The 27376-nt window shown below is 60.9% G+C and overlaps 2 protein-coding genes across 2 annotated transcripts; both read left to right on the forward strand.

The window, feature by feature from the left end:
* The first annotated feature begins 656 nt into the window (after positions 1-656).
* TANGO6 (transport and golgi organization 6 homolog) lies at positions 657-17227 on the forward strand. Its single transcript, XM_032231170.1, has 18 exons — positions 657-762; positions 870-1483; positions 1808-1924; positions 2747-2897; positions 3416-3552; positions 3858-4020; positions 4695-4777; positions 5349-5461; positions 5858-6034; positions 6379-6505; positions 7077-7256; positions 7547-7681; positions 8772-9191; positions 9778-9835; positions 11726-11857; positions 14627-14778; positions 15859-15972; positions 16869-17227. The coding sequence occupies exons 1-18, from the start codon at positions 657-659 to the stop codon at positions 17043-17045; spliced, it is 3156 nt and encodes a 1051-aa protein (XP_032087061.1). The 3' UTR covers positions 17046-17227.
* Positions 17228-20723: 3496 nt separating this feature from the next.
* On the forward strand, positions 20724-27136 carry HAS3 (hyaluronan synthase 3). The gene is made up of 3 exons (XM_032230309.1): positions 20724-23505; positions 23991-24092; positions 24448-27136. The coding sequence occupies exons 1-3, from the start codon at positions 22831-22833 to the stop codon at positions 25369-25371; spliced, it is 1701 nt and encodes a 566-aa protein (XP_032086200.1). The 5' UTR covers positions 20724-22830; the 3' UTR covers positions 25372-27136.
* The last annotated feature ends 240 nt before the right edge of the window (positions 27137-27376 follow it).

Consider the following 27376-nt stretch of genomic DNA (forward strand, 5'->3'; position numbering starts at 1 on the left):
CGTTCCAAGCGAGGGAAGGCAGGGGCAGCAAAGGGATTTCAAACCCCAAGGATCCATGCCCACGTTTATCTTGGGGGCCCATTGCTCCATTCCGCTCAAAGCATTTTCTTTCTGCTGCAGAATTCTGTTTGTTCCCAAGCGCTTCCCTTCCGCTCCATTCCTCTACTCTGCTGAGCACCGGGGCCAAAAGGTGAATTTAAGACTTAAAAGCTTTTTTGTAGCCTAGGAAACGTCCTGTTCTGGAACGGATTTATTACTGAAATTCTTCTCACTCGGCAAAGTGAGTTTGCTTTAAGAGCCTGCAGCCAATTTTGAATAGTGCAGATTTATGGAAATGGTATATTTTAATAATTTAATGAACAAAGCCTATTTTGCCCTTTTTGCAAAAGACGTCCTGCGCTGCGCCTCGTACACTCGACCTAAATTTCAAGTGAATTCGCCGAACTGCGCATGCGCCAGAGGGTCTAGCGGCCTGGGACTCTCAGAATTCCTCCGGCCGCGAGACCTTCTCCAGAGGGCTGCTTCCCTCCGCCTCTCCCGCCTTTTCCCTTCCGACCTCTTCAAAATGGCAGCCCGTAGGAACTTCCGCCCTCCTCCTTCGGCCCCGCCCAAAGTGGCGGCGTCGCCGTGGCGCAGGGTCACCGGACCTTCCCAAGATGGCGGCGCCCATGAGTGCCGAGGGCTGGAGCGAGGAGGGAGCGGCGGGGCTGCAGCGGGCGGTGGACGGGCTGCGGCTGTTGCTGGGCCGCGGCGCAGGCACCGGTGAGAGCCGCAGGAGGAGCGCGGGGGCCGGGCGCCTGTTTCTCTCGCCGCCCGAGCCGCAGGTGCCCTTCGCTCCGCTCCGACCGGCGCCTCCCTTCTCTCCGCAGGCCCGCTGCCGGCCACGAGATCCGCCGCCCCGTCGCCGGAGTCGCTGCGCCTCGGGCTGACCGCGCTGGAGGAGAGGCTGGCCCGGGACCCCGCGTGGGCCTCCCTGCGCAGGGCGAGGGCCGAGGTGGCCCGGCGGGCCCCGGGGCTGAGTCCCGGCGCCGACCCCGACCCTCCCTGGGCCGCCGCCTGCCAGGCGCTGCTGCTGCTGCTCTGCCTCAAGCGCTGCCTGGTCCGCCTGGCCGCCGCTGCCACCCCCGCCGCCGGCCCGAGCGAGGCCGGGGCTCCCCCTCCGCTGCGCCCTGACGCCCTGAGCATCGGCCAAGAGGGCACCGTGCAGGCGGCGGCGCAGCTGGCGGTGGCGTTGGGCCTCCGGCCGTACCTGTTGCCCGGCGTGGCGCCCCTGCCGCGGGACAAGGCCGGCTTGCTCGCCGCCCAGCCCCAAGCCCCGCGGAGGCTCCTGGCCGCCTGCAGCGCCCTGGTGGAAGTGGCCGAGCACCCCGAGCTGGCCAGGCTGATCCTGGCGCGCCACCTGGGCGACCTGCTGGCTGGGCTGTGCCAGCTGGGCTTCTGCCCCGCGAGGAAGGCCCGGGAGGGTGCACCACGCGAGAGGCAGGTGAGGGTTAAGGAGCAGCCCTGGGGGTCCGGCTCCAGTAGGCCCCGTTTCCCTGCCAGAAGCGGCCTGGGCATTTCCATAAAGTGAAGCAAGGGTCTCCCTGTTTCCTCTGGGCAGTATGAAATGGGAGGGGGGACTGGCAAGCCATCCTTGGGCCCTACAGGCAAAAAGTTCTGCCGGGCAGGGAGGTGCCCATGGGGCCCCTGGCACTGCCTTAGTTGGCTGAGCCTCTTGCTAGGGCTGCTGTTTGGAATGAGCATCTTTTTGCATTTCTGAGAATTCCTTTGCGACTTTTATTCTTTTAGCTCTCTGGGATTTTTTCAGGGGCTGACGGAAGAGGAACAGAGCAGCTGCAAAGAAGCCTTGCAAGGCCTTTTGGACAAAGCATACCAGCCCCTGGTGATCCGGGAACTGCTGCTCCTTCAGGGGGGGGCTAAGCAGGTAGGACTGTGAGCCATAGAGAAACTAGATTTGCATCCTGTGAGTTGGTTCCGTTGTGGGTGCCTGCTTGCAAATCTTTCTTCCTCATCCCCCCACCCCCCTCCGAAGCATTTTTGGAGAGATCCAAAACTGAATCCCATGGATGTGGCTCAGCTATGACAATGGATACATGCCACGTGAATACCATGTCATTGATCCCAGGGGAACAAGCACCAAAGGTATAAAACCACTGAGCTGGAAGGACAGATCAAGGCTGTGGTGGGACTCCCTTAAAAGGAAGCTTCCATGCCAGTGTTTCCCAACCTTGCCAATATTATGCTGGTTCTGGGACTTAAGTCCACATATATTAAAGTTGGCAAGGTTGGGAAACACTGGCATGGAAGCTTCCTTTTAAGGGACTCCCACCACAGCCCTGATCTGTCCTTCCAGCTCAGCGCTGCCAGTGGGTTAATTTAGCTGTGGCTCTGCAGAACGGGTCTTTCTCAGTCCTGCTGCCTGATGGCCTGTCCCTAGAGACCCCGCCAGAGATGCAGCCGGGGCCTTCCTAGCCCCTGGATCAGTGGGAAAGGAAAGGAGGAGGCAGCCCCCAGGTCTACAAATGGGATGCGATACAATCTGACAGCTCCAGGGCCAACCCAGTCTTGTTAGGTGGGAATCTGCTGCTAAGTGAATGGTGCCCTCAGAGAAGCTTTCAGTCAAGTGACCCGAGTCCGTTCTGCTTGGGGAAGGGCAGGGACGCCCCTGCTGCCTGGTGTCAAGGAGAAGGGATGGTGCACAGCAGGGCTGCTGGTGGTCCATCGTGCACATACGTTTCTTTTCCAGGCCTGCCGTCGCAGCCAGCAGAACAACGAGCCTCGTACAGCACTAGCACCGGCCTGGCTTCAGCGCCTTTGTGGGCACCTGCTGTCTGGGAGGCTGTTAAGACCTGGTGGAGTTCAGGCCGTGCTCCGTGGCATCCTGGAGGAAGCCGGAGGTCAGTGAAGCTTGAAAAATCCGTCATTCTGGGACCAGAGCAGAAAAGGGTCCTTTGTTCCATTGTTTCTAAACTTGGCCAGGTTTACATATAATAGTTCTGTTTTAATAAATAAGGATCTGCATGAAGCAGGAAAATATCTGGACAAATCCCTGTGTTTTTTGGATCAATCAGTTTGCCAGAACCAAACCTTCTAGATGGGGCAAATAAGTCAACCTGGTACATGACCTTCCCAGGCCTTCGTCTCTCGCCGGCCCCTCTTCTCTGCATGGCCTTTCCCACGAACCGGCTCTTCTAGGCAGAGCACAATTCGGTCCCAGGCTTTTTGCACCTCTCTTAAGAAACCGCCAGAGCAGGAAGGATGAGGAAGATCCAAGGCAGCCTGGCAAGATGCTGAGCTGGGCGATTACGGCCTGGGGGAAGCTCCCCTTCATGGTGGAGGACGTTGCGAGTCTCTCTGGCCACAGGATGGGCAGCTCCCTCTGTGCTCGTCTAACACGGAGCCTCCTGCTTTCCAGCTGGGGCCGTGCGGGGCAGCAGTGCAGAAGCGGCAGCAGCTGACTGGCAGAAGTGCGAGGCCATCGCCAAGATCCTGTCCTCGTGCCCTCAGCAATCTCTGTCCCTGGAGAATTATTGTCAAGGGATTTGCCCTCAGGTACATCCTCTGCCCCTTCCCTTTACCCGGCAACTGGCATTCCGGGGCAACCCAGGGAGTGCTTGTGAGTCAGAGCTCCCGGAGTGCCTTTCCCCTCCCATCTGCTGCTCGCCAAGAGACTCCCGTTTCCTGGGTTGGTCCTCGGGGTCCCCGGTTTCTGCTGAGCCTTTTGGGCTTGTTCCCCCTCCCCCCCTTGGGGCCATTTGAGGTAGAGTGGAGGCTATGAGGCACAACCTTAGAAACACTGCTGGTGAGCAGCCCCTACTTTGAGCATAAAACTCTGCTTTTGTCTCTTCCTTCCAAAGATTCTGCAGCTCTTCCTCATCCAGGATAAGCTGATGGTGCGCCAGTTCCAACGAGTGGCGACCGCAACGGTCCTCGCCATGGTGAGGCAACATCCTCAGCAGGCCAAGGAGCACCTGTTGCGCCCCCTGCTGGAGCCCCTCTTGCGCTGCCTGGGAGAGCCAGGTAACAGCCTCCCAGCCCCTGAACGCTTGGCCAGGCTGCGGAGTCCTTTTCAGGATTTTGAAATCGTCAGCCTCCCAGAGTCACTTGGTCGACTTGGCCGGCCATGGAGGTTGCTTGAATGATGGAATGACTAAGCCAACAAATAAATTTCTGCCACCTGGGAAGGTGGGAAGCTCCTTGTTTTTTCAGGGGCTGCTCTAGCCAGAATTGGTGGCTCTGGGATTCTTAGGTCTGGGTCCCCCAGTGGGACTGAAATGGGTCCCTCTGGTCGGTTCACCCGTGAATTCTGGACAGCTCATAACAATCCGGTATCAGCAGTTGAAGCCGTGCTGGGCACGACAAGCTTGGTAGGCTGAGATAACGCTCAATTGAGTCAAAGTTTTACTCATCAATTCAGATTTATATCCTGCCTTTGTTTCACACAACTCAAGTGCTCATAACGCTCCTGTGAGGAGCTTGGCCTGAGCGAGGGCCTGGCCCAGAGCAGCCCTGCCTCCCCCCCTCCCAGCCAGGACACCCATCCCATAGTTTCTAGCCTGGCAGCTGGGTGGCTCCCAGGGAAGGAAGTCGTGCTGGGATGAAATATTTTCTTTGCCACTGAAAGGGCGAATATAATGAAGTGAAACCGGCCCAGCATTAGCTGCACCCACATGACGGTCCTTTTCTGTCTTCAGAAGGCTCCCTGGAAGACCTGCCAGCTGGGTCGGTGCTGGTGGAAGAGGAGTTGCTCTCGGGGTGCGTGGAAACTGTGTACAAGGTACGGCACCAGCACCCTTGTCTGCATGCGGCGTTGGGAGAGGGAGCGGAGGCCGAGGAAGGCCTCAGCTGTGGCCTCCCTGTGCTGAAATAGGCAAAATGCTCTTCCCTGAAATGCCAGGGGGAGGTGCCATTCCCACATGCCTTTAGTCCACCTTCTCTCGGTCAGCTGTTGGCTGCCAGGATTCAGCATTGCCCTTCTGGACTGAAGCCGCAGGCCCTCCAAGGATCAGCCGGATCCCAGAAGGGGAAGAGCCCAAGCGCAGGGCTGTCTTGCCAGCAGGCTTGGGGGCTGAGCCATGAGCAGGCTCGGAGGTCTCGGGAGGCCCGTGCAATGGGCTGGGCTGCTCTGTTGGCTCTGTTGGTCTCGATAGCGTGAGCATTTAAACCCTGTGGATGCTCGAGAGCATCTTGGGCACCAACGAACTCCTTCAGAGAGACGGCAGGCAGAAACAAAGAGGACTGGAAGCTTCTTCTGCAAGCCTTTGGGAGGGGCAGGGGATGTGTGTGCGAAGGCTGCCAATGGAGTTTGTGCAGAGTCTTCCTCCTCTCCGTTGCTGCTTCCCTTGCAGGTCTGCGTGGTGGGCAATGAGCCCTTGCCTTGCCTCCTGGGGGCCCTGCAGCCTGCGCTGGGGGCCGTCTTCTCCCTCTGGTGCTTCACCAAGCAGAACGTGTCCTCCTTGCGGTGAGGCGCCCGGCCTGGTGGGGGAATCTCCAGGGCTCTCTTATGGGCTGGGGGCCTCTCCCAGGAGCTCTTCTCCTCCCGGTTCCTCTCAACCGAGGCCCCACCAGTGCCGGCTTTTCTGCCTGGGTGGGAAGTCCCTGGGATGGGAGGGGGGATTGTGCAACTCCTCTGAAAAGAGGAACCCAATCCAAGGATACCAACAGACTGAAAGAGAAGGGCTGGGAGGGGGACTGCCCGTCCTCTTTGTAGTCCCCATTGCCCAGGAGACGGGCTCCACGTCCTGCCCCTCTTCTGGCAGAGGCAGCTTTCCTCGGGGGGGGGGGCTTTTGGGCTGCCTCTCACCAAAGCCACCTTCCCCTGGATTGAGGTGAATGCCCCCCCCCTTGCTGCTTTCAGCACCCCCTGCCAGGAGATCCTGCTGTGGTTCCTGGAGAAGAGTGAGCAACAGGCCTCCCTGGAGGCCCTGGAAGGCTTGGCGGAGCTCAGAGGAAGCCCCCGCTTGCCCCACCCCCACTGCCGGTTCCAGGTGGGCAGCGAAGGGGGCGTGGTGGCCACCATCAGGGAGGCTGAGAGGTGAGAGTCTGCTGGGCGTCCCCAGTCGGAGGGAGGGAGGGAGGGGGCTCTGATCCAGATGGCTGCAGTTGAGGGGCTGCCAGAAAAGCCACCCAGCCTCTCCCCCCCCCCCCAGGAGGTGGGTGCAGAGAGCCTGCCTGTCCAAAGGCAGCTGCCCCTTACCCCAGTGGCATGGGATGGGGGGCACGGGAGGCCCTTCCCAGGAGGATTCTCAGCTTTCTACCTGCAGGTGGTCAGCCGTGAGGAAAGGACGCTCCCTTGCTCCAAGCGGGATGGGAGGGACTGTCCAGCCCAGAGCCCCCCGCCTCCTCCTTTGTCCCTTACGTTGCTCTCCCCCTGTGCAGTGATGAAGACGAGGCTCTGTATCGGAAGCTGTCGGAAGAGCAGTGGCAGCTGGAGCAGCTGGTGGACTTGCTGTCTCGCTGCCGGAGGGGCAGCCTAGCTGGAGACTTCTTCCTGGGCTGCTTGAAGGTGGGGCCCAGAGCATCTCTGGGTGCCTCCGTGGGAGTGTGGGGCACCTGCTCCTTCCACAAGCGTAGGATGGGCGCCACGCCAGGAGTGGCCGAGGTCGGGCGTTGTCCTTCAAGGCCCCCCTTCAGCTGCCAAGACCAATGCAGGCAGGGAAGCCGCAGGGCTCTTGGATGGGCTGCAAGTGGAACTGAGGGTTTGGATGGGCCTCCTCTAGAGTCCTGCACACACACACACACAGGGGGTGTGTCTGTGTGTACCTGAAGCAAGCCACGTATCCAGTTGTTTAGTTTGAGTTTATTAGGACTTGTATGCCACCCACTCTTGAAAGACTCAGGGCGGCTTACAGAAAAAGAAGGGAGGGGAACACATAAAAATTAAAAAGTACAAACATTAAAATCACACAACATTCATAAGATAAAATGGGGCTGGATAACTCAACAGCCCCAGGCCTTCTGGAAGAGCCAGGTCTTAATTGCTTTGCGGAAGGCCGGGAGGACAGTAAGGGTCCGGATCTCCACGGGGAGATGGTCCCATAAGGCTCTCCTTTAGCCCCTCTTCTCCCCCTCGGCAGGAGCTGAGCCAGGTGGCCTCCGAGAGGGACCCTGCGCCCCCTTCGCAAGGGCACCCCCTGGATCTGGAGCAGCTCTGCCACCCAGCCCTCCCCCAGCAGACGAGGCAGCTGCAGGTGCTCCGCCTGGTGGCCATGTTGACTGAGGGCATTTCGGACTCTCTGCTCACAGACGTCAGGCAGGTTGGTCCTGGCCTCCCCCTCCCCCGCCAGCCTTGCAGAGCCCCTCCCTCCAGTGGCCTGGGGTGCCCTGGCGGCTGTGCCCGAGGCCCGGCTGGGCAGGCTGCGTCCCTTGGGGGCTGTTGGCAAACTCCCTCCTTAAGGGATGTGCCAGGGGGAGGGCTGGGGGGCTTTGGCCAGGAAAGTGCCGGGGATAGGGGGGCCTCTAGCCTATCAGCCTAGAGTTGCAGAAGTAGCTTGAGGCCCATTGTTGGCTGGAGACTGAAGCTTTCTGGGTGGCATCCCTTCCACAGGTGGCGGAGTTTGTGGCAGCCACTCTGCAGCGGGCCTGTGCCAGTCTCTCCAGGGGCTCGGTGGGCACCGTGGAATCCCAGACGCTCAGCATGGCCATGGGGCTGGCGGCGGCTGTGCTGGGCGGGGCCCTGCAGGTGAGTAGCTGGAGGGCCCCGGGGGAAGCATTTGCAGGCCTACCGGGTCCTGGGGGGTCGGGAGAGGTGCCCCCCCTCCCTGCTTGGGCTCTGCTCCTCCACCCCTCCCCCTCCCAGTTTGATCCTAATTTGAACACACACCCCCGTGCCCCGTCCGGCAGGGTCTTTGTTGGGGGAGGGCCGTGGCAGAGCAGGCCAGCTGGGCGGGGCAGGGGAGGGGCTCCCACTGACCTGCAGGAAAGCCTCCGCCCACCCAGCCAGGCCAGGTGAGGAGCTGGGCCCTTCTGCTTCCCCCTGGGGGGCTGGGGGGTTGGAGGGAGGAAACGTGACCGGTGTGGAGGCAGAGGGGGGGGAAGGGGAGGGGGGGAATCTTGCTGTGACAGGCTGAAGCCGGGAAGCTTCTCTCCTCAAGTCTGGGCTCGCTGGGGCCAGTTGTAGGCATGGGGCCTCCCTCCCCCCCTCCTCCTCCCCAGTCCTGGCTTTCAGGCCGCTGCTTGTTCCTCCTTTGCTGAAGCCGGCTGTGGTTTCCCGCAGGAGGAGTGCTGGGTGGCTGGGGGTGTTTCTGGTGGGGGCCAAGCGGGGAAAAGCTCCCCTCCACTCACAGGACGCTAGGGAAATGAGGAGGAATAGTGAGGGAGGGTCGAGGCCTCTTGGGTGGGGGGTCCTGGACACCCTGCTGCCTGCCGGAAGGGGGGACCCTGGCCGGCCAAAGCCCGAGGCCTCTGGGTGCCTCCAAGGCATGGCAGGATGTGCCCAGGAGGGGGCAGGGCTGAGCAGGCGTGGACGCAGCTCCCTGGAGGGCTGAGTGGAGCCCCGGCTGGGCCTTTCCTGCTGCTGCTGCTGGGGAAGAGCAGTAGCTGCCTTCCTTCCCACCCCCCCTTCCCTGGGTGCACCTGGCGCTCGGGGCCTGATCTTATCCGCCCTGCCGGAGCCTCTGCGCACACCCATAACGGTAACCACAGCAAAGGCTCTGGGCGCAGGGGCCCCTCCTGGCGCTTCCTGCCGGCAGCCCAGGGCCAAGTTCTCAGGATCAGCCCTGCTTCCTCTCCTGGGCAGCGCCCGGCTGACGTGCTCCCCGCTGTCTCCCCAGCTGAAATCCGGAGACTTTGGCAGCCTGAAGCAGCTGGTGCCCCTGCTGGGGGAACTCTCCCGCCTCCACCCGGAGCCCGTCATCCAGGAGCTGGCGGATGACCTGAGCATCGCCATTTGCACCCACCGCGCCTTTTCCACAGAGGCCGTCCGCACTGCTGCCTGCCAGGCCCTGGGCGGGCGTGCGGGCGGGGCGGCAGCCCAGAAGCCCCCCGGGAGCTGCCCGGGGCAGCCTCAGGGGACGGACTCGGTTGCCCAGGGAGGCTCTGCCCCCTGCGACCCCCAGAGCCAGCTGCAGGAGCTTCTCTCGGAGGCTTACAGCCCTGACATCCCCACGCGAGCGGCTGCCTTGCGCCTCCTCTCCCAGAGGGTCGAGCGGAGGGACCCCGGAGCCCTGGAGACTCGGGAGAAGGTGCTGGAGGTAGGCAGCCGGAGCGCTTTGTGCGGGAGAGGCCTGAGGACGGCCCGTGGGTGGCTTGGGCTGGGCCTGAGAGGGGCCCCCATTCTGGCCTGCCTGGGGAAGGGGCCTCCCTGCAGAGGGCGTCCTGGAGCTTCACCCCGTGAGCTCTGCTTGGTGGCCGGAAGGCGTTTCTATCCAGCCACTTCCAGGCACATATAATTAGGTTTTCAGTCCCCAGATCTTCTGTTTCCTGGGCTCCCCCCAGACTGGTCTGCTTTTCCTGGAAGAGTTTAGTTCTGCTTCCAGGCAGCCTGAATGTTTTGGGCCTGGGGGGGGCAGCAGCTGCTGCAGGTGGTCCCAGGAGCCGGACCTCAGCTGCCCTCTTGCTGAGCCCCTCCCTCCTCCCTCCGTCCAACCCCCTAACGCTCCCCCAGAAACGAAAGGGCTTCTAGTCCCCCGTCGGGGCCACCCTGGTGCTTCCGGGGAGCAAAGGACACGCCTGGACGGACGGCTGAGGAACCCTCCTGCCCTGCCAAGGAGGCCTCAGCCGAGAGACCCGGTTGGCTGCAGCTCTGCCGGCCAAGTGATTCCTGGTTTTAATTTTCAGGTTTTTGTAGAAAACCTGGAGCACAAAGACTCCTTTGTTTACCTTTCTGCTATCCAAGGTAAGCAACCCCCTCTTGCTCCCGGCTGCTGTGTGTGGAAATGCAGGGCCCTTCCTGTCCAGACACCTCTTCTTGCATGGGGTGGGTGGTGGATGGGGGGCAAATGCTCCAGGAAGGGGGGCTGGCTGAGCCCAGGTCAGAGGCCGGAAGCCCACCTGCCTGGCGCACATTGCCGATGGTCTTCCTGAGTGCCAGGTTTTTGCAAGTGGGCTTAGGAAATGGGAGAAAAGGCGGGGGGCCGTCCCTGAATGAAGCCAGTAGGCCCCCCCTCCCCCCCGCCCAGCTCCTGCTCCTCTCTGCTGGCCTCCAAGGACGCCTGCTGACCTCCCACCACTTTGCTCAGGACGCAGGGCGGACTTCAGCAAACAGCCCCCCTGCTTCTCCTTTTCCCCAAGGGCGAGGGGGCTCCTTGGTGCCCAGTCTGGGCTGGAGACATCCCTAGGGCGGGTGGGACCCTAAGCACGGCCGAGGTCAGTGGGTGCCACTCCTCTGGGTGGGCTGCCCTCTTTCAGCCGGTTGCTTGAACCTCTTCCGGCCGCCCCCTTCCTTACACCTGCCTTCCTGTCTCTGCGCAACGTCACCTTTCTGGAGAAGCCGCCAAGTCCTCCAGGAAACAATCTCTCACCAGCTTCCTTGGGAGGCAAGGGAGGCATTTCACAAGACCTCCGGGGCTGGATGCCTGCGCAAATCTCTCCCTTGTCTCCTCTGGAAGCGGACAGGGGCGCCCTTCCTCCTTCCCACCTTTGAACCGCATTCGGCTGTCCAGGCAGCCGAATAGTTGCCCTGGGTGGAGGGGGGGGGGCTCTTCTGGGCCTGGCCACCGCTTGGCATCCCCGCCACAGGGCCCAGAGGAGGAACGGGCTCTGCAAAGGAAGGCTGGTTGCATAAGGCAGAGGCACAAAGAGGCACAGCTCCCGAGGCCCCCTGTAGGCCTTCGAACTCTTCCTGGCTCTCAAGAGGCCTCTGGGCCACTCCGTCCCCCTGCCAGAAGCCCAGAGAGCCCCCCCGGGTGGGTTTTCTGGGCTTCCTTGCTGGGCGTTGCTCCGGGGCTCCGCTCTCTGAGCCCTTCTGTGCTAATGCCCCGCCTTGCCAGGGAAGGCGGGGTGAAGGAAGCAGGCTGGGAGAGCCTCCCCCCCTCTTCTCCTTCCCTGATGAGCGGGTGAAGGGATTCTGCCTGTGCTGACTCCCTGGCGCTGCCAGCCTGGGGCACAAGAGCGGCACCTTCCACGTTGAGCAAGACGGCCTTGCAACAGCCGATGAATCTCCTGCCGTTGACTCAGAATGTTGGGAAGGCCTTTGGGTGATGGGCAGGGAGGGGGTGGGGCTAAGACGGGGTTCCCCCTACTTCTACACAGACAGACAGACGGACGGACAGACAGAGACAGAGGCTGCATCCAAAAGCAGCAGCTGAGGGCAGAGCTGCAGTCCCACTGGGGCTGCCCTGCTGCTTGAGTGGCTCTTGGCATGCCAAAGGCTGCCCCCTCCCCAACTTCTACTCTGTGGCCGGTTATTTCATTGCTCCAAAGGCCAGAGAGGAGTCAGAGGGAGAGGCGGGGGGACCTTGGAGGGCTTCCGCTGCTGGGGCCTTTCCAGCTGGGAACGATCTCGGGTGCCCTGAAGCTCGGCTGCTTCATGCAAAATCCGCCACTGGGAGCCGGAGGGCAGGGAGGGGGTTGTGATGGTGGGATGAAGAGGGGGGTGGGCTGTGCTGAAGAGCTTCCCATGCCTTTAGGGGAGAGCTGGGACAGCTGCCCGGGGGACGGGGACCCTCGGTGGCCGATTGAGCTGCCCTTGGGGGTCCCTGCGAAGGCTTCTGCGCCTCCCCCCCCCCTTGGCTCAGCCGGGGGCTGCCTCAGGGGCCTCCCATGTGCTGCTTCTGCCCCCTTCCAGGCCTGGCCCTGCTGTCTGATGCCTCCCCACAAGACGTCCTTCCCCTCCTGCTCAGCCAGTACGCAGGCGCCCCCCTGGCGGAGACCAGGATGAAGGTGGGGGAGGCGCTGCTGCGCACCACGCGAGCCCTGGGTGAGTCGGCCTGCAGGGGCTGGGAGGGCCAGAGAGGCCAGGGCAGGAAGGGGGCGCTCTGGTGGGTTTGGCCATACCCCCCCCCTCGAAATCCAGAGCCGAAGGGGCTCCTTGGGGCCATGGAGTCTGACCCTCCCGCCATGCTCCGCCTGAGCCTCTCAATAAAGGCCTTCCGGAGTCTCCCGGGCCTCTGGTCCCACGGATGAGTCACTTCCCTGCCTTGTGCTTGAGCCTCGGGAGGGTTTGGCTCCTGGCTTTCCCATCCGTGAGAATCGGGAATTCCCTGCCTGCTTCCTGTGTGTTGCAAGCCGCCTTCATGGCCCTCGGCTGCCTTGCCCCATCGGCCGCTTCCGCCAAGACGGTAGCTGAGCGGCTTGTCTGGCCTGGAGTCCCCTCCCCCCCCCTTTCGTGCCGTCTGATCTTGACTGGTTCCTGCCCCCTCGGGCCCCCCCCTCCGTCTTGGCTGCAAAAGCGGGGCTGTTCTTGCCCACCTGGCACAGCCCCTCCCGATGCCAGGGCATGTGGGACACAGAGCCCTCTCCCCGATGCCCCTCCCTCGCCTGGCCTGGTTGCCTTCAGTTGAGCCCACCTCCTCATTAAGCTCCCATCTGGGCCAGGTGGTTCCCCATCCGCACCTCCCACCTGTTTGCCTGCTCTCCATGGGACCAGCCTGGGCTCCTTGCAGTGGCACAGCAGCAGCAGCAGGAGGTGGCTGGCACTGGGCGGGCAGCCGCGGGTCTCCTGGCTCCCAGACAGCTGCACCCATTACAGACCCCCCCCCTCCCACTTCCCTTTGGAAACGCCCAGCTCCGTCCCCTGAGCCTTCCTTTTCCTGGGCCAGGATGATGGGCCTTTCCCTCTCTTGACCCCCCCGGCCCCCGTCTTACCTGCCAAGAGAAAGGGTCCCTTGGTGCCCCTTGCTCTCTGGGCCCCATGGCTGCTTTGTTGCCCCCCCCTCCCACAGTTACTCCTAGTCGATTGGCAGCCCTTGGAAGCAGCGGGGGGGGTCTTCTGTCCTCTCCCTCCCTTGTCCCAAAAACATTTTGGCTCCATCCCTCGAGAGTGCAACCCTCCCTCCCTCCCTCCCCCCCTCCCTCCCTCCCTCCCTCCGCTGGAGGTCCTGGTGGCTCCCTGGGCGGCTGCTGGCGGAGGGCCCGGTCTTTAGATCTAATCCCCTAATTGCTGCCTGTCTGCCGGGCGCTGGTCTTCTGCGGAAGCCGGGTTTCCCCTCCCCATCTCCATTGGGGGTAAGGGTCTCTGGCGGCCCCCTGACTCCTGCCCTGCTTCCCTGCTTCTACTCCCCACGCAGCTCCTTGGGCAGAGTGCCCGGCAGGCTCGGCCAGCCTCCTTAGGGCTGAAATTAAGCCCGATATTCGTCCCCCCCCCCCTTTTCCAGTGCTGCTTTGGGTTCTGCTTTGCGTCCTCCACCCGCCTTTCATTGTTGTGGCGCTTTGAGAGCGCTGAGGGTGGGAGCCCTGGAGGGAGGGAGGGAGGGAGGGAGGGGCTGCCTTCCTGCTTGAGGGTAGGGCTGCAGAAGGTCCTCTCGCTCAGTTGGGCTGGAGGGACTGGGGTCTTCCTTTCCCAGGGGCTTGTGGGGAAGAGCATCTGGCCTCTGCCTTGGGCCGGAACCCTCCTCATGTGGGAAGAGCGGTGGGTGGGCTTCGGCCCCTTTGCAACTCCTGGCCTTGCAGGGGCCCCTTCCTTCCGCAGAAGAGCCGGGGCTTGTGGAGAGGCAGAGCGGCTGCTGGGCGGCCATGGGACCGCCCCCCCCCCCCCGGCACAGACCAGGCAGGGCAAGGGAAGCCACCAAAGCCTCGCTAGCCGCAGGAGCATTTGTGATGATGGGGCAGTTAGAGTCTAAGACCTCTGCCTGGCGCCACTGGCCCTCTCATCTTGCAAGGGCCCCACCAGGACAGGTGCCCAGGCAGGAGGGCTTCTCGCTGCCCATCTGCAGGGGGGGGAGCAGCCCCAGCGCGTCCACCGTGGCTGGAGGTCCCCTCCTTTGCAGGCCAGGGAGGGAGAAGGACGAGGCGACCGTATTGGAGGCTTTGCCTGCTGTGCTGAGTGGAGGCCCGTTAAGCCTGCCCTTCTCTGGGCTGCTTCGCAGGGAGAGGAGAGCCTGTGATTTGGGAGGCCAGAGCCATAATTACTGGTGCCTGCCAGCATGCCTGGCGCCTCTCCTCGGCTCAGGGCTCTTCTCTAACTCTGCTCCGTTTAAGGGGGGGGGGGCAAGGCAGCCGGTGCTGGAGGCGGTTTTAGCCCCTCGGCTGGCTGGATGGTTTTATTTGGGCCATTCACCAATTGTGCCCGGCTGCCTCAGGAGAGAGAACCAGAGGCTCACAGGGGGCCACTGCGGGAGGAATCGCCTAGCAACAGCCACACCTGGTGTTGGGGTCCCTCAACGCTTCCCTCCCCCCACTAAGGAGTGAGGCCCCTGGGGGCCCTGAATAAGAGGGGGAGAGTCGAGAAGGTGCGGGGGCTTTTTAGAAGGCAGGGAGGTGGGAACATTGGCCTGTGGGGTAAATCGTAGGGTGGGGAGGTCTCTTCTTTGCCCCCCAGGCCTGGGATGGGTCAGCCCCATGGCAAGTGGTCATGCCTGCTCACAGGCGAGAGCCTGGGCGCCTCCTGGCTCTTCTTGCGCTGGCCCCTTCCCCAGCTGGCTGCTCAGCTGTGCCCACCGTTGCCCCCCCCCCCCCAACTCGCCGGTCCCATCTCGCAGCCAAGCAGCTTTTCAGTCCCCCTCCCCCCTTTTTCCCCTCCTCCTTGCAGGAGACCTGGCCTTCCAGCACAGAGAGAAGCTGATCCATGCTTTCCTGCGAGGAGTCCGAGATCCTGACCCCTCCCTCAGAGCCAGCAGCCTGTCCAACCTGGGGGAGTTGTGCCAGATCCTTGGTTTTCAGCTGGGGTCGGTGGTCCATGAGGTACCAGCCCCTTTTCTCCTCCCGCACTGTGGCTGTGGGTGTCCGGTGCTGTGCTTGGGACACGGGGAGACACACACACACACACACACGGTGTTGGCCGTGGGCGCGGCCTGCCTGCGAGAAGAGAAGCCTGGCACATTCGGAGGCTCCGTCCATGTTGCAGCCGAGTGCAGGCTGCATTTTAGGCCCCCTTGCCCGGAAGGGATCTCACGCCGAGTGACTCTTTCCTCCGCTTCTCACTGAAGAACTGCAAGCTAAAAGGGGAATAGAGGAAAGCTTCACACGTTCATGGGTGTGTTTGTGTGTGTATGCGAACCAGCCCTGGCCGTGGTCCTCCACTTTTACCAAAGCCACTCAGACATTGGGAGGGGTCTCTCCTGGCCGCCCCTCTTGGGCAGAGACCCCTCCGGTGCTTCTGAAATGCCCAACGAGACACAACCGACTTCCTCAGGTGCTGCTCGTGAGCCGGGGGGGGGTCTCGGTCTATTTTGTGGCGTTGCAGCTGGGGCAGCCGGAGTGCTGCGGATGCTCTGGTGGTCGCCGAGCCACGCAGGAGCCTCGCCGTGCGGCTGGGCCTTTTGCCAAGGCTGCCCAGGGCCTCCAGGACGTGAACAGGAGCTGCAACGTTGCAGTCACGTCTCTTCGGCTGAGAGCCGTTTCTGGCGCTGCAGCAGGCCAGGTGCCAGCTGACTCAGCGGAAGCTGCTGCAGGGTGTGGAGAAGGCAGGCTGTCCTTGAGCCTAGGAAGAGAGAGATGCAGCGGGGGGTGGGGGTGGAAGCCATGGTCCTCTGGCTCCCCATGTGCACATCTGGCCCTGGGCCCAAGCACCTGAGCCCCGTGTGTGTGTCAGTGAAGGTCTTCTTCAGATGCTATGAGCCAGCAGTGGGTGCCAAAAGGATCCCCACTGGGGGAGTAACCCTCGGTTAGGGCTCTCCAGGGCCCCAGTGGTCGGTGCCGCCCTTTCTTAACACAATGGAAGAGCCGCTTTCGGCTCTCCCCTGTGGTGCCCGTAGCCTCCTGCTCTGGCCCTTCCTTAGCAAGGTCTGCCCACTCTGAGGGCCCTGCCTTTCTCCCTCACAGCTGGCCTCCTGCTTAGCAGCTGTGGTCAAAACCGACCATGAAGCCGAGGTGCGTAGAGCCGGAGTCCACGTGGTGGTGCTTCTCCTGCGGGGGCTCAGCACGAAAGCGGTGGAGGTGAGTCTCTTCTGAGCGGGCCGCCCTGCCCTGCCTTGTGCCACCGGGGGCTTCCTTGGCGGGGCTTCCGTGTGGAGGGAGAGGAGGCCGGGCACGTCCTCCTGTGGCCATGCATGGAGGAAAGGAGGCCCTGCTGGACCTGCCCGGATTCCTGGAGGAAAGGCCAGCGGAGGGCTTCCTGCCCTTTGGTGGGCACGAGAGCAGAGGAAGGGAGTGCTGAGCAGCCTCCGTGGCTTCCCTCCGTCCACAGCGGCCTCTTTGAAAGAAATCCCCGCTTGCGCCTCGTTGCGTCCATCCCTGCCACCAGGAAATGCCAGAGAAGAGGTGGCCCAGCCTGGCATTTACGGGCAAGGGATTGTCACTTTCTTGGAACTGGCCCAGGGTGGTTTGCCTACACCTTTGCTCCAGAAAGGTGTGTAAGATTAATTAGTGCAATAATTAAATGCTGGCCTTGGAAAAAATCAGGAGAAGGTGAGTTCTAGTCCCGCCTTAGGCGTGAAAGCCGGCTGGGTGACTTTGGGCCGGTTCCTCTTCCAGCCCAACCCACAGAGTTGCTCTTGGGGGGGGGGAGAATTGGGGGTAGAATAAAGTAATTTCACCCCTTTATATAACACTTTTAGAGAGGTGGAATGAAAATGGAGGGGGGGGCGGGTACCAAGCAGTGACCCCAGAAGGTGGCTCTTCCTGGCCCCTCCTGGACCTCCGGCAGCTGGTTCCACGCTCCCCTGGGCTCAGGGCCTGGCTGGGGGTGGTCAGGAAAAGGCTGAGAGCCCGATGTCCAGCATGGCACAAAGCCTCCTGCTCAAGCCGTGGGGTGGACCAAAGGCCTCGGATGGGGACAATGGCCAATTCTGATCTTTTTCTTAAAAAGAACTAATTCCTGCTCCTCTTTCCAGGTTCTCCGCGATGTCCTGCTGGACCTTTACCGCCTGCTGAAGTGGGTGGTGCGCTGTGAGCGAGACGAGGTGACGGTGCTGCATGCTCAGCTGGCCTTGGAGGAGCTGGACGGCCTCCTCCGGCAGCTGCTCTTCCCCCCCCAGGCGCTGCGGAAGAAGATTGAGATCCTGCCTTAGGGCTGCTGCTCCGGGTGGGACTCTGCCACTCAGAGGCCCCCCTCCTCCGTGGCCTCCGCGGGAACTTTGCCCCTGTGGGGCAGCCCCTGCACAGACTCGGCTGTCCTGAGAGAAGCATTGGAGGGGACGGGAGCACATCAGCCAAGGCAATAAATGAAGCCCAGGAGTGGCACATTTGGAAAGGGGGCTGCAGAGGGGCTTTTTTGTGGGGGGCACCAGGGTCGAATCCAAGAGGGTTGATGACGCCCCATGACTGTCAACCTGCCTGGCAGTTTCTCTGAGGGGCCTTGTGTGGCCCCCAACCCTCCCTGGGGTGGCCTGTCTCCGTGGCTTTTCCTGTTGCTGCATGGCCAGACTCCCTCTGGGCGGTGGGGGACCCAGACGGCTCCATCGGCGCAGCTCCTGCCCAGAAAGAGACCCTCTTGGCAGAGTCCCCGTCCCATGAAGGGACCCAGGCCCCCCTCCTCAGTCTCTGCCCCCCCCCCCGGGCTTTTCAGAGCTTGTGTGTGTCTGCCGCCTATTGCAGCCCCCATCAGGGAGAGGGGAGGCTTGGGGGGAAAACTCCCAAGACCTCAGAAGGACCTGCGCTCCTTCCCCCCCCTCGGGGCCCTAAGGCAGACCCTCCATGGGCCTCCTGTCTGCCCCCCCTTCAAGGGTTCTGGAAGAAAGGCAGGATTGGAAGCTGGGAGCTCTGGGGTCACCACCAGCCTGGGACCCTTGGCCCAGTTGTCCTTCAGCTCAGCCTACCTCGCAGGGTTGTAAATAGGGAACAATGGCAGCCAAAAGCAGGGGAAGGCCAGGGTTGCCTCGCTGGGGGATGCACCGGAGGAGTCTAGCAGCCCCTCCCCCCCTCCCCAAGGAGGGCAGAGGGAGCGCCGAAGCGATGGAGCTGATGCGGCTGCCTGGAGCAGCTGCCGGCGGAGAGCGATCATTGTGTGGCTGGGGAGTGCCTGCCTGCCTGCCGGCCGGTCCGCTCACCCCCTCCCAGGAGAGGAGGCGGTGCCTGGGCCCGTGGCGGAGGGGCCCTGGCCAGGCTGGCGGCGCAGTGCACAGCTTCCCTCCTTCCCGGCTCGCCTGTTGCCCGCGGTGGGGCGCCTTTCCCGTTCGCGGGGCTCCGGCCGGGAAGGTAAGGCGCGCCGGCTGCACAATGGAGCCGCGGGGGAAGCGGCACCTGCCGTCCTTCTCGCCCGCCTCCCAGCGCCAAAGGGGCCGGAGCTCTGAAGTGCCTTGAGGGGCTCGGCGAGGCCGCGGTGGCTGCCCTCGCCCGGCCTGCCTCTGGAGGTGGGATGGCCCCCAACCGGAGGGGCCGGGGGCGGGGAGCGCAGACTCCTTTGCGCGGCTTTGCTGCAGGAGCGGAGCGCTGGGGAAGGAAAGCGCCGCACTCGGAAGGAGCTCCCGGTGCCTTCGCTTGGGATCAGTTTGGGGGGGCGGGGGGGAGCGGAGGAAGGCGAGGCGGAGCTGCTCCATAGAAGGCGGCCGAGGAAGTCCCTCTGAATAGGGAGTGGGATGCGGAAGGCGCCCTGCAGCTGCGGTCGCCCCGGAACGCCCCAATAAGCGTTAATCGGGCTGGTTTGGCTTGGCTTCGCGCCTGAGATGAACTCGGCCGTTGTAGTTGCAATTCTGGTTCATGGCTTGGTGGATTTGTGAGCCCAGCCAGTGATGCAATGAATAAACCCTGGTTTAGACTCCCGGAGGAGGGACTGGGTCGCATGGAAGGGGAGGACTGGAGGAGTCGTAGCCGCAGTTGAGAAAGAGCCCCAGGAAGGAGGAAAAGAAGGGGACGTGGAAAGCGGTCTCTGAAGTAGAGGACACGGGCTGGATCGTGAGGACGGAGAAGGGAGGGAAGGTAGAAAGTGCCGTTGGCACCCGTGTTACTCTCCTGTCTGCGCCTCTCGTGCCTTTGATCTCACGGGCTTCCCAGTTTGCGCCGTTCTGTGCGTTTCTCTCCTGTTGGGGGAGGGGGAGGTAAGCAGCCTGTGTCTACAGGGGGAGAGGGCGGAAAGTGAGGCCGTGAAGGGCGCCCTCGTGTTTCAAGCCCCGGGCATCTTTCCTGCCTGCGTCGGAGGGACCCCGCGCTCCTTCATCAATCGAGGGGAGGCCTGAAGGCAAAACATCTGAAGGTCCACTCGCTCAGGTAGAACGGCCCCACTTCCTGGTCTCTCCCAGCGCCTCACCTGCCTCAGCCCCCCCGGCAAGCGGAGGAGGGTCCGGGTGCTGTACCAGCTGAGCAGCTCCCCCCTCCTCTGCCCAGGAGACTCGGCAGCTGCCAAGGATGGGCTGTTGGGGGGGGGCAGGGATGGGTCGGTGTGTTTGTTTTCTGCGCCTTTAACTGGAGCAGAGTGGCGAGAGAGTATTTCAAACACTTGGACTGTAAAAAGATAAAATTAACTTTCTGGGGCCATTGTAGAGGCCGAAAATAGACTTGGAATGAAGCAGGCTTGAATTAGATAATCCACGGGATTATAAAGTTTATACTCTGAGGATTTGTGGGACAGGGAAAGCGCATTCATGCAGGAGAGGGATGCTGAGCAGTAGGGAAGGTAGGGAACCCCAGGGGGCCTTTTCTGAAGCCCCTCGGAGCACTGACTGTCCCCAGCAGGGACTGGGTGAGAAGAGGAAGCCCTGCCCCACGGCCCGGCTTTGGACACGGTCCAGGCTTTGTCTGGTAGAGCATAGCCGGGGTCTTATTTATGCTCACCCTAATTGCTTCAACTGTGATTTACGGAGCAAACCGTAAGAGCCACCACGTTCCCCCAATGCACTAACTCAAAACCAAGAAATGGCATCGCAGCCAAATCAGGATGTGTGAATATCTTTGCAGCGAGAGGTGGAGGAGGCTCAGAATTTCCGAGGTGTGATTTTAGCAAAGGGAGAGAAGTTCCAGCGTTCCTCTTGTGCAACAAGGCCCAGGAGTACTGGAGGCTCTGTTGGGAAGAACATTGAGCTCATCAACTTAATTCCTGTAATTATCTGCAGGGTTCTTGTGCTTAAGAAAGGCATTAAGGCTTCAGGTTCTGGGGGAAACTTAGTGGGTCCTTCAACTCCCATTCCATTGCCTGATGACCCTCAAGGTTGGACGGTGCCTCTTCTCTCCAAAAATGGGCATCTAAAAAGGGACTTATTACAAATAAGGGGCAGCCACCACCTACTCTAGTGACTGCCTAAAGGAGGTGAGACCTAATTCTGGCTCTGGGTGCCAAACCAAGTAACCCCCCCCCCCTTTTGCATTCCTGCACTTTGTTTCCTTCCGGGTTCAACTTTGAGCATTTCCTCCTCTGCTTGTTCCTCTTCTTGGCTGGCACCTCATTCGACACCTGCAGTTGAGGTGCTTCTCAAGGGATGTTTGGAGAGCCTCTCCCCTTATTGGAAGGCTGCTCTGCTGTCCAGACAAGGGATGCCCTCTGGCACAAGGAAAGCCATGGGGCACCAGCCAAGCCAACTGAATCTGGGCAAACAGTTTTCTTCCTTACAAGGAATCCGATTCTTCAAGCGGAGCAAATTGCTCGTGGTTTGTGTGATTAGGACACAGGAAGGATTTGAACCCAGGGTTTCATTATGAAGTGAGCAGGACGTGGCCTTCCCCAACCACTTAGCTTCCAGATGTGTGGCATAGGTGACCATGACACCTGCAAGCTTAGCATCTGGGCACACAGAAGGATGTCTAGAAGAGCACCAGGTTGGGGGAGCTGGTAGATCCTCTCGGGAGAGCCCATATCTACCTCGGCCAAGGAGTCTTTGGGCAGATCAAAGCAAGGAGTTGGCTTAAGTTCATGTTTATGCAAAAAGCAACAGGAAGGAGGCGGGGAGGGGGAAACACAATCTAGTCTTAGATTTGCCTGACTGGATTTTGAACTCTAGTCTTGATGCAGATTTTTCCACTGTAATTTTATTTGTGATTTCCTGGGAAGCTTCTGCAGCCGGCAGACCTTTGGGTTAAATTTATCATATGGAATTAATCTCCACGGTTATTTCTGCTTCATCTGAAGGGGTGTGAACGGGATGTGTGTGTTTGTGCGTGTAGGTGACAGGCAAGCAAGAACAAGATCCAGTGAAGAAACAGCCTTGTGTGCAATTAACTGCTCCTGCTCTGTGGGATAAATGCTGCTTTCCCCCAAAGTGCTTCTTTTAACCAAGCGGGGCCCATTTGAGCTCAAAGCCTCTGGAATGAGGCCGCCTGGACTGTGGGCTCCCACTCCAAAAGCAGCCCTTGAAGAGGAAACCTTTGCTCTATCCCAGCCCTGCTTGAAAGCTGTTGGGTGGAGTGAGAGAAAGAGATGCTGTGTGCATTCGATGGAATTTGGTGTAAATCTCTCAGGGCTGTTGGCTGGTCTAAGAAGTGGCCAAATTGGGCCAGTGGTGCCAGATGCACCTTCAAACCAGCACAGCTGGACCATCAGAGACTCCGGCAACCCCCACCCACCCCCCAATCGCTGAAGGCCTCCTAGGGGAGTGTTTTAATCGCCCTTTGCAGGAGAATCGCTTGTCCTTGGTGGCGCTTCTGACCGCATCTTGGATGGGATCTCTCTGGGTCAACGGATCGCTAAATTGGGATTTGCGCCAGAGTCGCTCTAAGTCTGCCAGGGGGAAAGTCTGGGGGGAGATGCCAGCTGGGTGCCCGAGAGAGCCGATCTGCGGGGAACGGGATCGGGATCGCTTTCCTCCGCCTGCCCAGAGGTCTCCTTCCTGGAGAAGCGGCGGCGGCAATTCCGGTGCCACCGCCTCGAGGCAGGCGGTCCTTGGAAAGAGAGAGGCGGCTGAGCAGGAACCCGAGCGGAGCCGGAGCGTCTTCGCCCTGCCTTTGTCCTGGCCGCCGGGACCCTCCTCTCCTCCCGCATCTCCGGAGTTGCGTCGCCCTTGCGCTGCCCAATTTCCCCCCCCCCCCACGAAGTGTGTGCCCGTGGCAGCTCCTGCTGGACCCGGGGGAGGGGCGGGGCGGTGGGCGAGAGAGCACCTGCAGAGAGAGGCAGGTCACGCCGTCGCCCCTCCCCTTGGCCTGGGAGGGGGATTCCCCCCGACGGGGCGGGGCGGGGCTGGGCTCTCACTACCTGCGTTTAAAACGCAGCGTTACTCGGAGTCCGAGAGAGAACGCCACGGCACGGTGGGTCTCCCTACCAGATGAGGCGGGAAGGGTTCCCGGGCCGGACCCTGCTGGCATTCTGGGAGGGAGGGCGCGCTCTGCACATGCTCCGCGGTGGCACTTCGGGCGGCGACGCATCTCTTTCCTCGGGTGATTCCGGGCAGGCTTTAGGAAGAGGCGCCTGACTGGCACCGTCTCCGGGCGGCATGGCAGGATAGGCGGCGAGGAAGGACCTGTCGCTGCAGCCGGAGGCGGGGGCGGCGGGAGGAAAGGGCAGCGCGGACCGGAGAAGAGCGAGCGGGCAGACGTGTTGAAACCGCCCGGCCGTCCCCGTTTGCGCCGTGCCCCTCAGAGGCTGCTCTGTCGGGCGCTCTGGGAGCGGAGTAGGGCAGGAAAGGGCAGTGGCTGCCGTCTCGCCGCCCTGCCCTGTCCGGACCTGAGAGCCAGCTCGGAGCGGGCAGCGCCGTCTTGTGCTGCTCCCCTCCCCGTCTCTGGGCTGAAGTGGTTTGTGCGTAGCACAGCTGCTCCATGTGTTAGGCGCCCCGACGGGTCTCGGGCGCAGAAGTGGACAAGCGCCCCTTTCTCCCCCTGCCCGCCTGCCCAGAGGAAGGGCCGGTCTGGGAGGAATGCAGCTCCTTGCCTCTTTGGGGGCCGGGAAGGAGCAGCGGTGCCGGTGCGGGGCAGGGATGGGGTCGGGGCAGAAACGCCATGAGTGAGGGGTACTACCAGTTTGCAAACAGGCCTCTCTCCCCCCTTCCGCAGATGCCCGTGAGCCTCCCCACAGCCCTGCGTGTTTCGGGGACCACCCTCTTTGCTGTGACGGTGCTGGGAGGCATCCTGACCGCCTACGTCACAGGCTACCAGTTCATCCACACGGAGCAGCACTACCTGTCCTTCGGGCTCTACGGGGCCATCCTGGGCCTCCACCTCTTCATCCAGAGTTTCTTTGCCTTCCTGGAGCACCGGCAGATGCGCCTGGAGGGGCGACCCCTGAAGCTGCAAGCCTCGGTGGCCCTCTGCATCGCCGCCTACCAGGAGGACCCCGACTACCTGCGCCAATGCCTGCGCTCCGTCCAGCGCAACTCCTTCCCCGGCCTGAAGGTGGTGATGGTGGTGGACGGCAATGGGGAGGAGGACGCCTACATGCTGGACATCTTCCAGGAGGTGATGGGCTCGGAGCAGACCAGTTGCTTCGTCTGGAGCAGCAACTTCCACGCTCGGGCGCCGGGCGAGACGGAGGGGGCCCATCAGAAGTCCACGCAGCACGTCCAGAGCCTCGTCCGCAACCACAGCCACTCCTGTATCATGCAGAAGTGGGGCGGGAAGCGGGAGGTCATGTACACCGCCTTCCGGGCCCTGGGGGACTCCGTGGACTACGTGCAGGTGGGTGCCAGCATGCAAGGCCTTTCTCCTCTCTGTCCTCCTGCCGCCCACCACCCCGGCACCGAACCCTTGGAGAAGGCGGCAGGGGTCTTGGGAATGTAGAGGCTTAGGAAGCTGGGTCTCCGCAGCCCCATTGGAGCTGGCGGAAGAGAGGCACTTTCCCCATTTCTCAGGTGGAGGGGACTCCTGGCCAGAGACTGCCAGCAGGTGGCGCCCTCCCTAGCCCCTTCTTTGCTGGGCTCCTGCATCTTTTCTAGTAGGGCTATTTCTCTCCTTTGCCATTCACCTGTAAAGGCTCTGGGCATCTCCTGCCCCACAGGAGGAGGATTTGCTGCATGCCAGTCAAAGAAGGCTCCCTTGCTCTATGGGACAGGCACCGCCATGCATTCTGCCCTCTCTGATCGCTGCACTGGGGTTTTTTTTAAAGCCTTGCTAAAGGGGAAGAGTTCCTTGTGTGTAAATCTTCTTCCCTTTCTCCCGGGCAGGTGTGTGACTCGGACACCGTTCTGGATCCTGCCTGCACGGTGGAGATGCTCCGGGTCCTGGAGGAGGACTCCCGTGTCGGTGGTGTTGGTGGAGATGTCCAGGTAAGGCATGAAAACTCAGGGAGCACAAGGGGGGGGGGGTGTTTCCCCTGGAGCAGAAGCTTCTCTTTCTGCCCAGCCCTGATTTCTCTATTGTCTTAGAAATTGGCCTTTCCATTTAATCATGGACATTTTGCAACTCTGTGACATGCTTATTCATGCTTTACTCAGCCATTGCAAACTAAAGTTGTGGCTTAGTGCTATGCGCAATCCTACCTAATTGCACATTATCCATTTCTTTAATAAAGAATTATTGAACCAGGAATAAATGGAAAGTTTGAGCAGTCATCTTATTGAGGAAGCTGGAGAAGGGCCAGGGCAGCGCATGACGGCCTCAACCTCCCTCCTTCTCTCCTAGATCCTCAACAAGTATGATTCCTGGATCTCCTTCCTAAGCAGCGTGCGCTACTGGATGGCCTTCAACGTGGAGCGGGCCTGCCAGTCCTACTTTGGCTGCGTCCAGTGCATCAGTGGGCCCCTGGGGATGTACCGCAACTCCTTGTTGCAGCAATTTCTGGAAGACTGGTACAACCAGACCTTCCTGGGGAGCAAGTGCAGCTTTGGGGACGACCGGCACCTCACCAACCGGGTCCTCAGCCTGGGCTACCACACCAAGTACACGGCCCGCTCCAAGTGCCTAACGGAAACCCCCACCCGGTACCTGCGCTGGCTCAACCAGCAGACTCGCTGGAGCAAGTCCTACTTCCGGGAGTGGCTCTACAACGCGCTCTGGTTCCACAAGCACCACCTCTGGATGACCTACGAGTCGGTGGTGACCGGCTTCTTCCCCTTCTTTCTCATCGCCACCGTCATCCAGCTGTTCTACCGCGGCCGCGTCTGGAACATCCTCCTTTTCCTCCTGACGGTGCAGCTGGTGGGCATCGTCAAGGCCACCTACGCCTGCTTCCTGCGGGGCAGCGCAGAGATGATCTTCATGTCCCTCTACTCCTTGCTCTACATGTCCAGCCTCTTGCCGGCCAAGATGTTTGCCATCGCCACCATCAACAAGTCCGGCTGGGGCACCTCGGGCAGGAAGCGGATTGTGGTCAACTTCATCGGCCTCATCCCCGTCTCGGTCTGGGTGGCGGTGCTGCTGGGCGGGTTGGCGTACACGGCCTGCCGCCAGGACCTCTTCACAGACACCGAGCTGGTCTTCCTCATCTCGGGGGCCATCTTGTACGCCTGCTATTGGGTGGCCCTGCTCACCCTCTACCTGGCCATTGTGGCCAGGCGCTGCAGCAAGCCCCAGGAGCAGTACAGCTTGGCCTTCGCGGAGGCGTGATGCTGCGGGAAGGCGATGGGGGGAGCTGGAGCAAGGAACTCCCTGGGCCGGCCCTTTGCCTGTGTGGCTGAGGCAAGGGAAGGGCTGGCCCCACCCTGCTTGAGGCAGCATTTCACTCGTCTGGAAGCAGCTGGCAATCTCAGCAAGCTGGAACCCTTTGCTGGGTGGGTGGGGGAAGCAGGGGTTCTGCTCCAGAGCCCTCCCGAGGGGCTGGTGGAAAGACCCACTTGGACTCCTGCGAAGGACCTCAGCAGCAGCTCACCTGCCTCCTATGCAAATAAGACCTTCCTGAAGGGCTGGAGGTGGGTGAGGAGGGTGGCTCTCAGAGGCCACACTTTGGGGCAATTACCCTGGGGAGACATTGCTGATTGCTCTGGGGGAGGAGGGGGGAGGGCTCTACCAGATCCCCTTTGGAGATGCTGCCTGTAGGGAAAGTCATCTGGTGTCTTCCGGTTGTGTCACTGCAGGAACAAAGGGGGGAGGGGGAGAAAGCTCCTTTGGGGGAAATTGCCCACCAGAAAGGGAACCTTCCCAGCCTCCCACAATGCCCACCCCTTCCGTGACAGCTGCAGACAGGGAGGCCTCAGTCGGAGGAGCTGGTTGCCTTGCAGCCACTCCTGATTTCCCACCAACATTTACATGCTATCAAGCACATGGATGACGCCTGATTTAGCAAAGTTTAGCTGGGGTTTGTCCCTGCCTGCAACCATGTGGTTGTAGTATTGTGGGTACTACTAGGACATTCTACCTCTGTCCACGCCCCTCATCCTGGTAGGTCTCTGGGGCTTTCCTACAGATCCCCCCACGGTGCTACTTCCAAGTGGGAGAAGGGAGGACGAGGGGCAGCAGTGGTGCTTCATGGGCTTCCCCCTCCTCTCTGCTTATACCGCCCCACCCTCAATACGCCTTGCCTCCCTCCTCCAGCAAGAAGGGTCTGGGGGCTGGAGGGGGACTCCCGGGGCTTCTAGTTCAGGAGTGAGGGGAGCTTTTCCTGCAATCTGTCATTCCGCGAGAGGAACACGGTGCCTCTGCCAGCTTCCTGCTTAGCCACATTGGAAACTCTGGACACAGGCTAGCTCAGCGTAGATCCTGGCTGCCCCCTGCTGGAGTTTAGAGGAAAGGCAGCTCTTCCCAGTTTCTGTCCTAAAGAGGATTCCTGAAACTGAGAATTACACCTTTTTTGAAAAGCAAGTTTCTATATTTTAAGCAATATTTTAAACGGTCTCAGAAAAATTCGGAGACTTTTTCTGGAGTTTCCCGCCTTGTACATCTGTTGCCAGATTGTGCTCTGCTTTTTACAAATCCCATCCCCCAGCCTGCCTGCAGAGGTTGTGGGTGGGAGCTTTTAAGGAGAGACCATTAATTAGGGTCTGCTGCTTGAGCAGGGGGTTGGACTAGAAGACCTCCAAGGTCCCTTCCGACTCTGATAATGTTCTGCTCTACACTTTTTAGCTGATCAGAAATATGGATACTGTATAATAAGGCCTGCACATTTAAAAGAATGCAAGTTCAGTGGCCTGAGAAAACATGTTATAATGATAAAATGTTTTGTTGTATTGGTGTTAAATGCTCTAAGACAACCTTTACTGATCTGCTGCCATCCAGATGTATGGACTTCAACCCATCATCCCCAGCCAGCAATTAAACTCCAGCACATCTGGAGAACTAGTGAAGCTTCATCGGCTGGCTGAACAGAGCTCTCCCTCCTGGGTTCCTTGTGTCTTCCTTGCTAATGGGAGTTTCTAGCCGATATCCAGACCCCTCAGCCTCCTTCAGTTCTGGGGCATGTGGCGGGGGGGGGGGGGGGGGGAAACAGGTGCTGCACAGGACTCTTGTGCTTCTGCCTCATTACACGGCTCCTCCTCACAACTCTTTCCCAGAGGCAGCTACGTTGACTGGTGAGGGGGTATCACACAGCGTCTCTCAGTCTTCTATGGGCATTAATTCCTGAACCAAAAAAAGTATTTATATACATCCTTCTCCAATTAGGCATATTCCTGCCTTG

This window comes from Thamnophis elegans, chromosome 14, assembly GCF_009769535.1.
Source record: "Thamnophis elegans isolate rThaEle1 chromosome 14, rThaEle1.pri, whole genome shotgun sequence".
Lineage (NCBI taxonomy): Eukaryota > Metazoa > Chordata > Lepidosauria > Squamata > Colubridae > Thamnophis > Thamnophis elegans.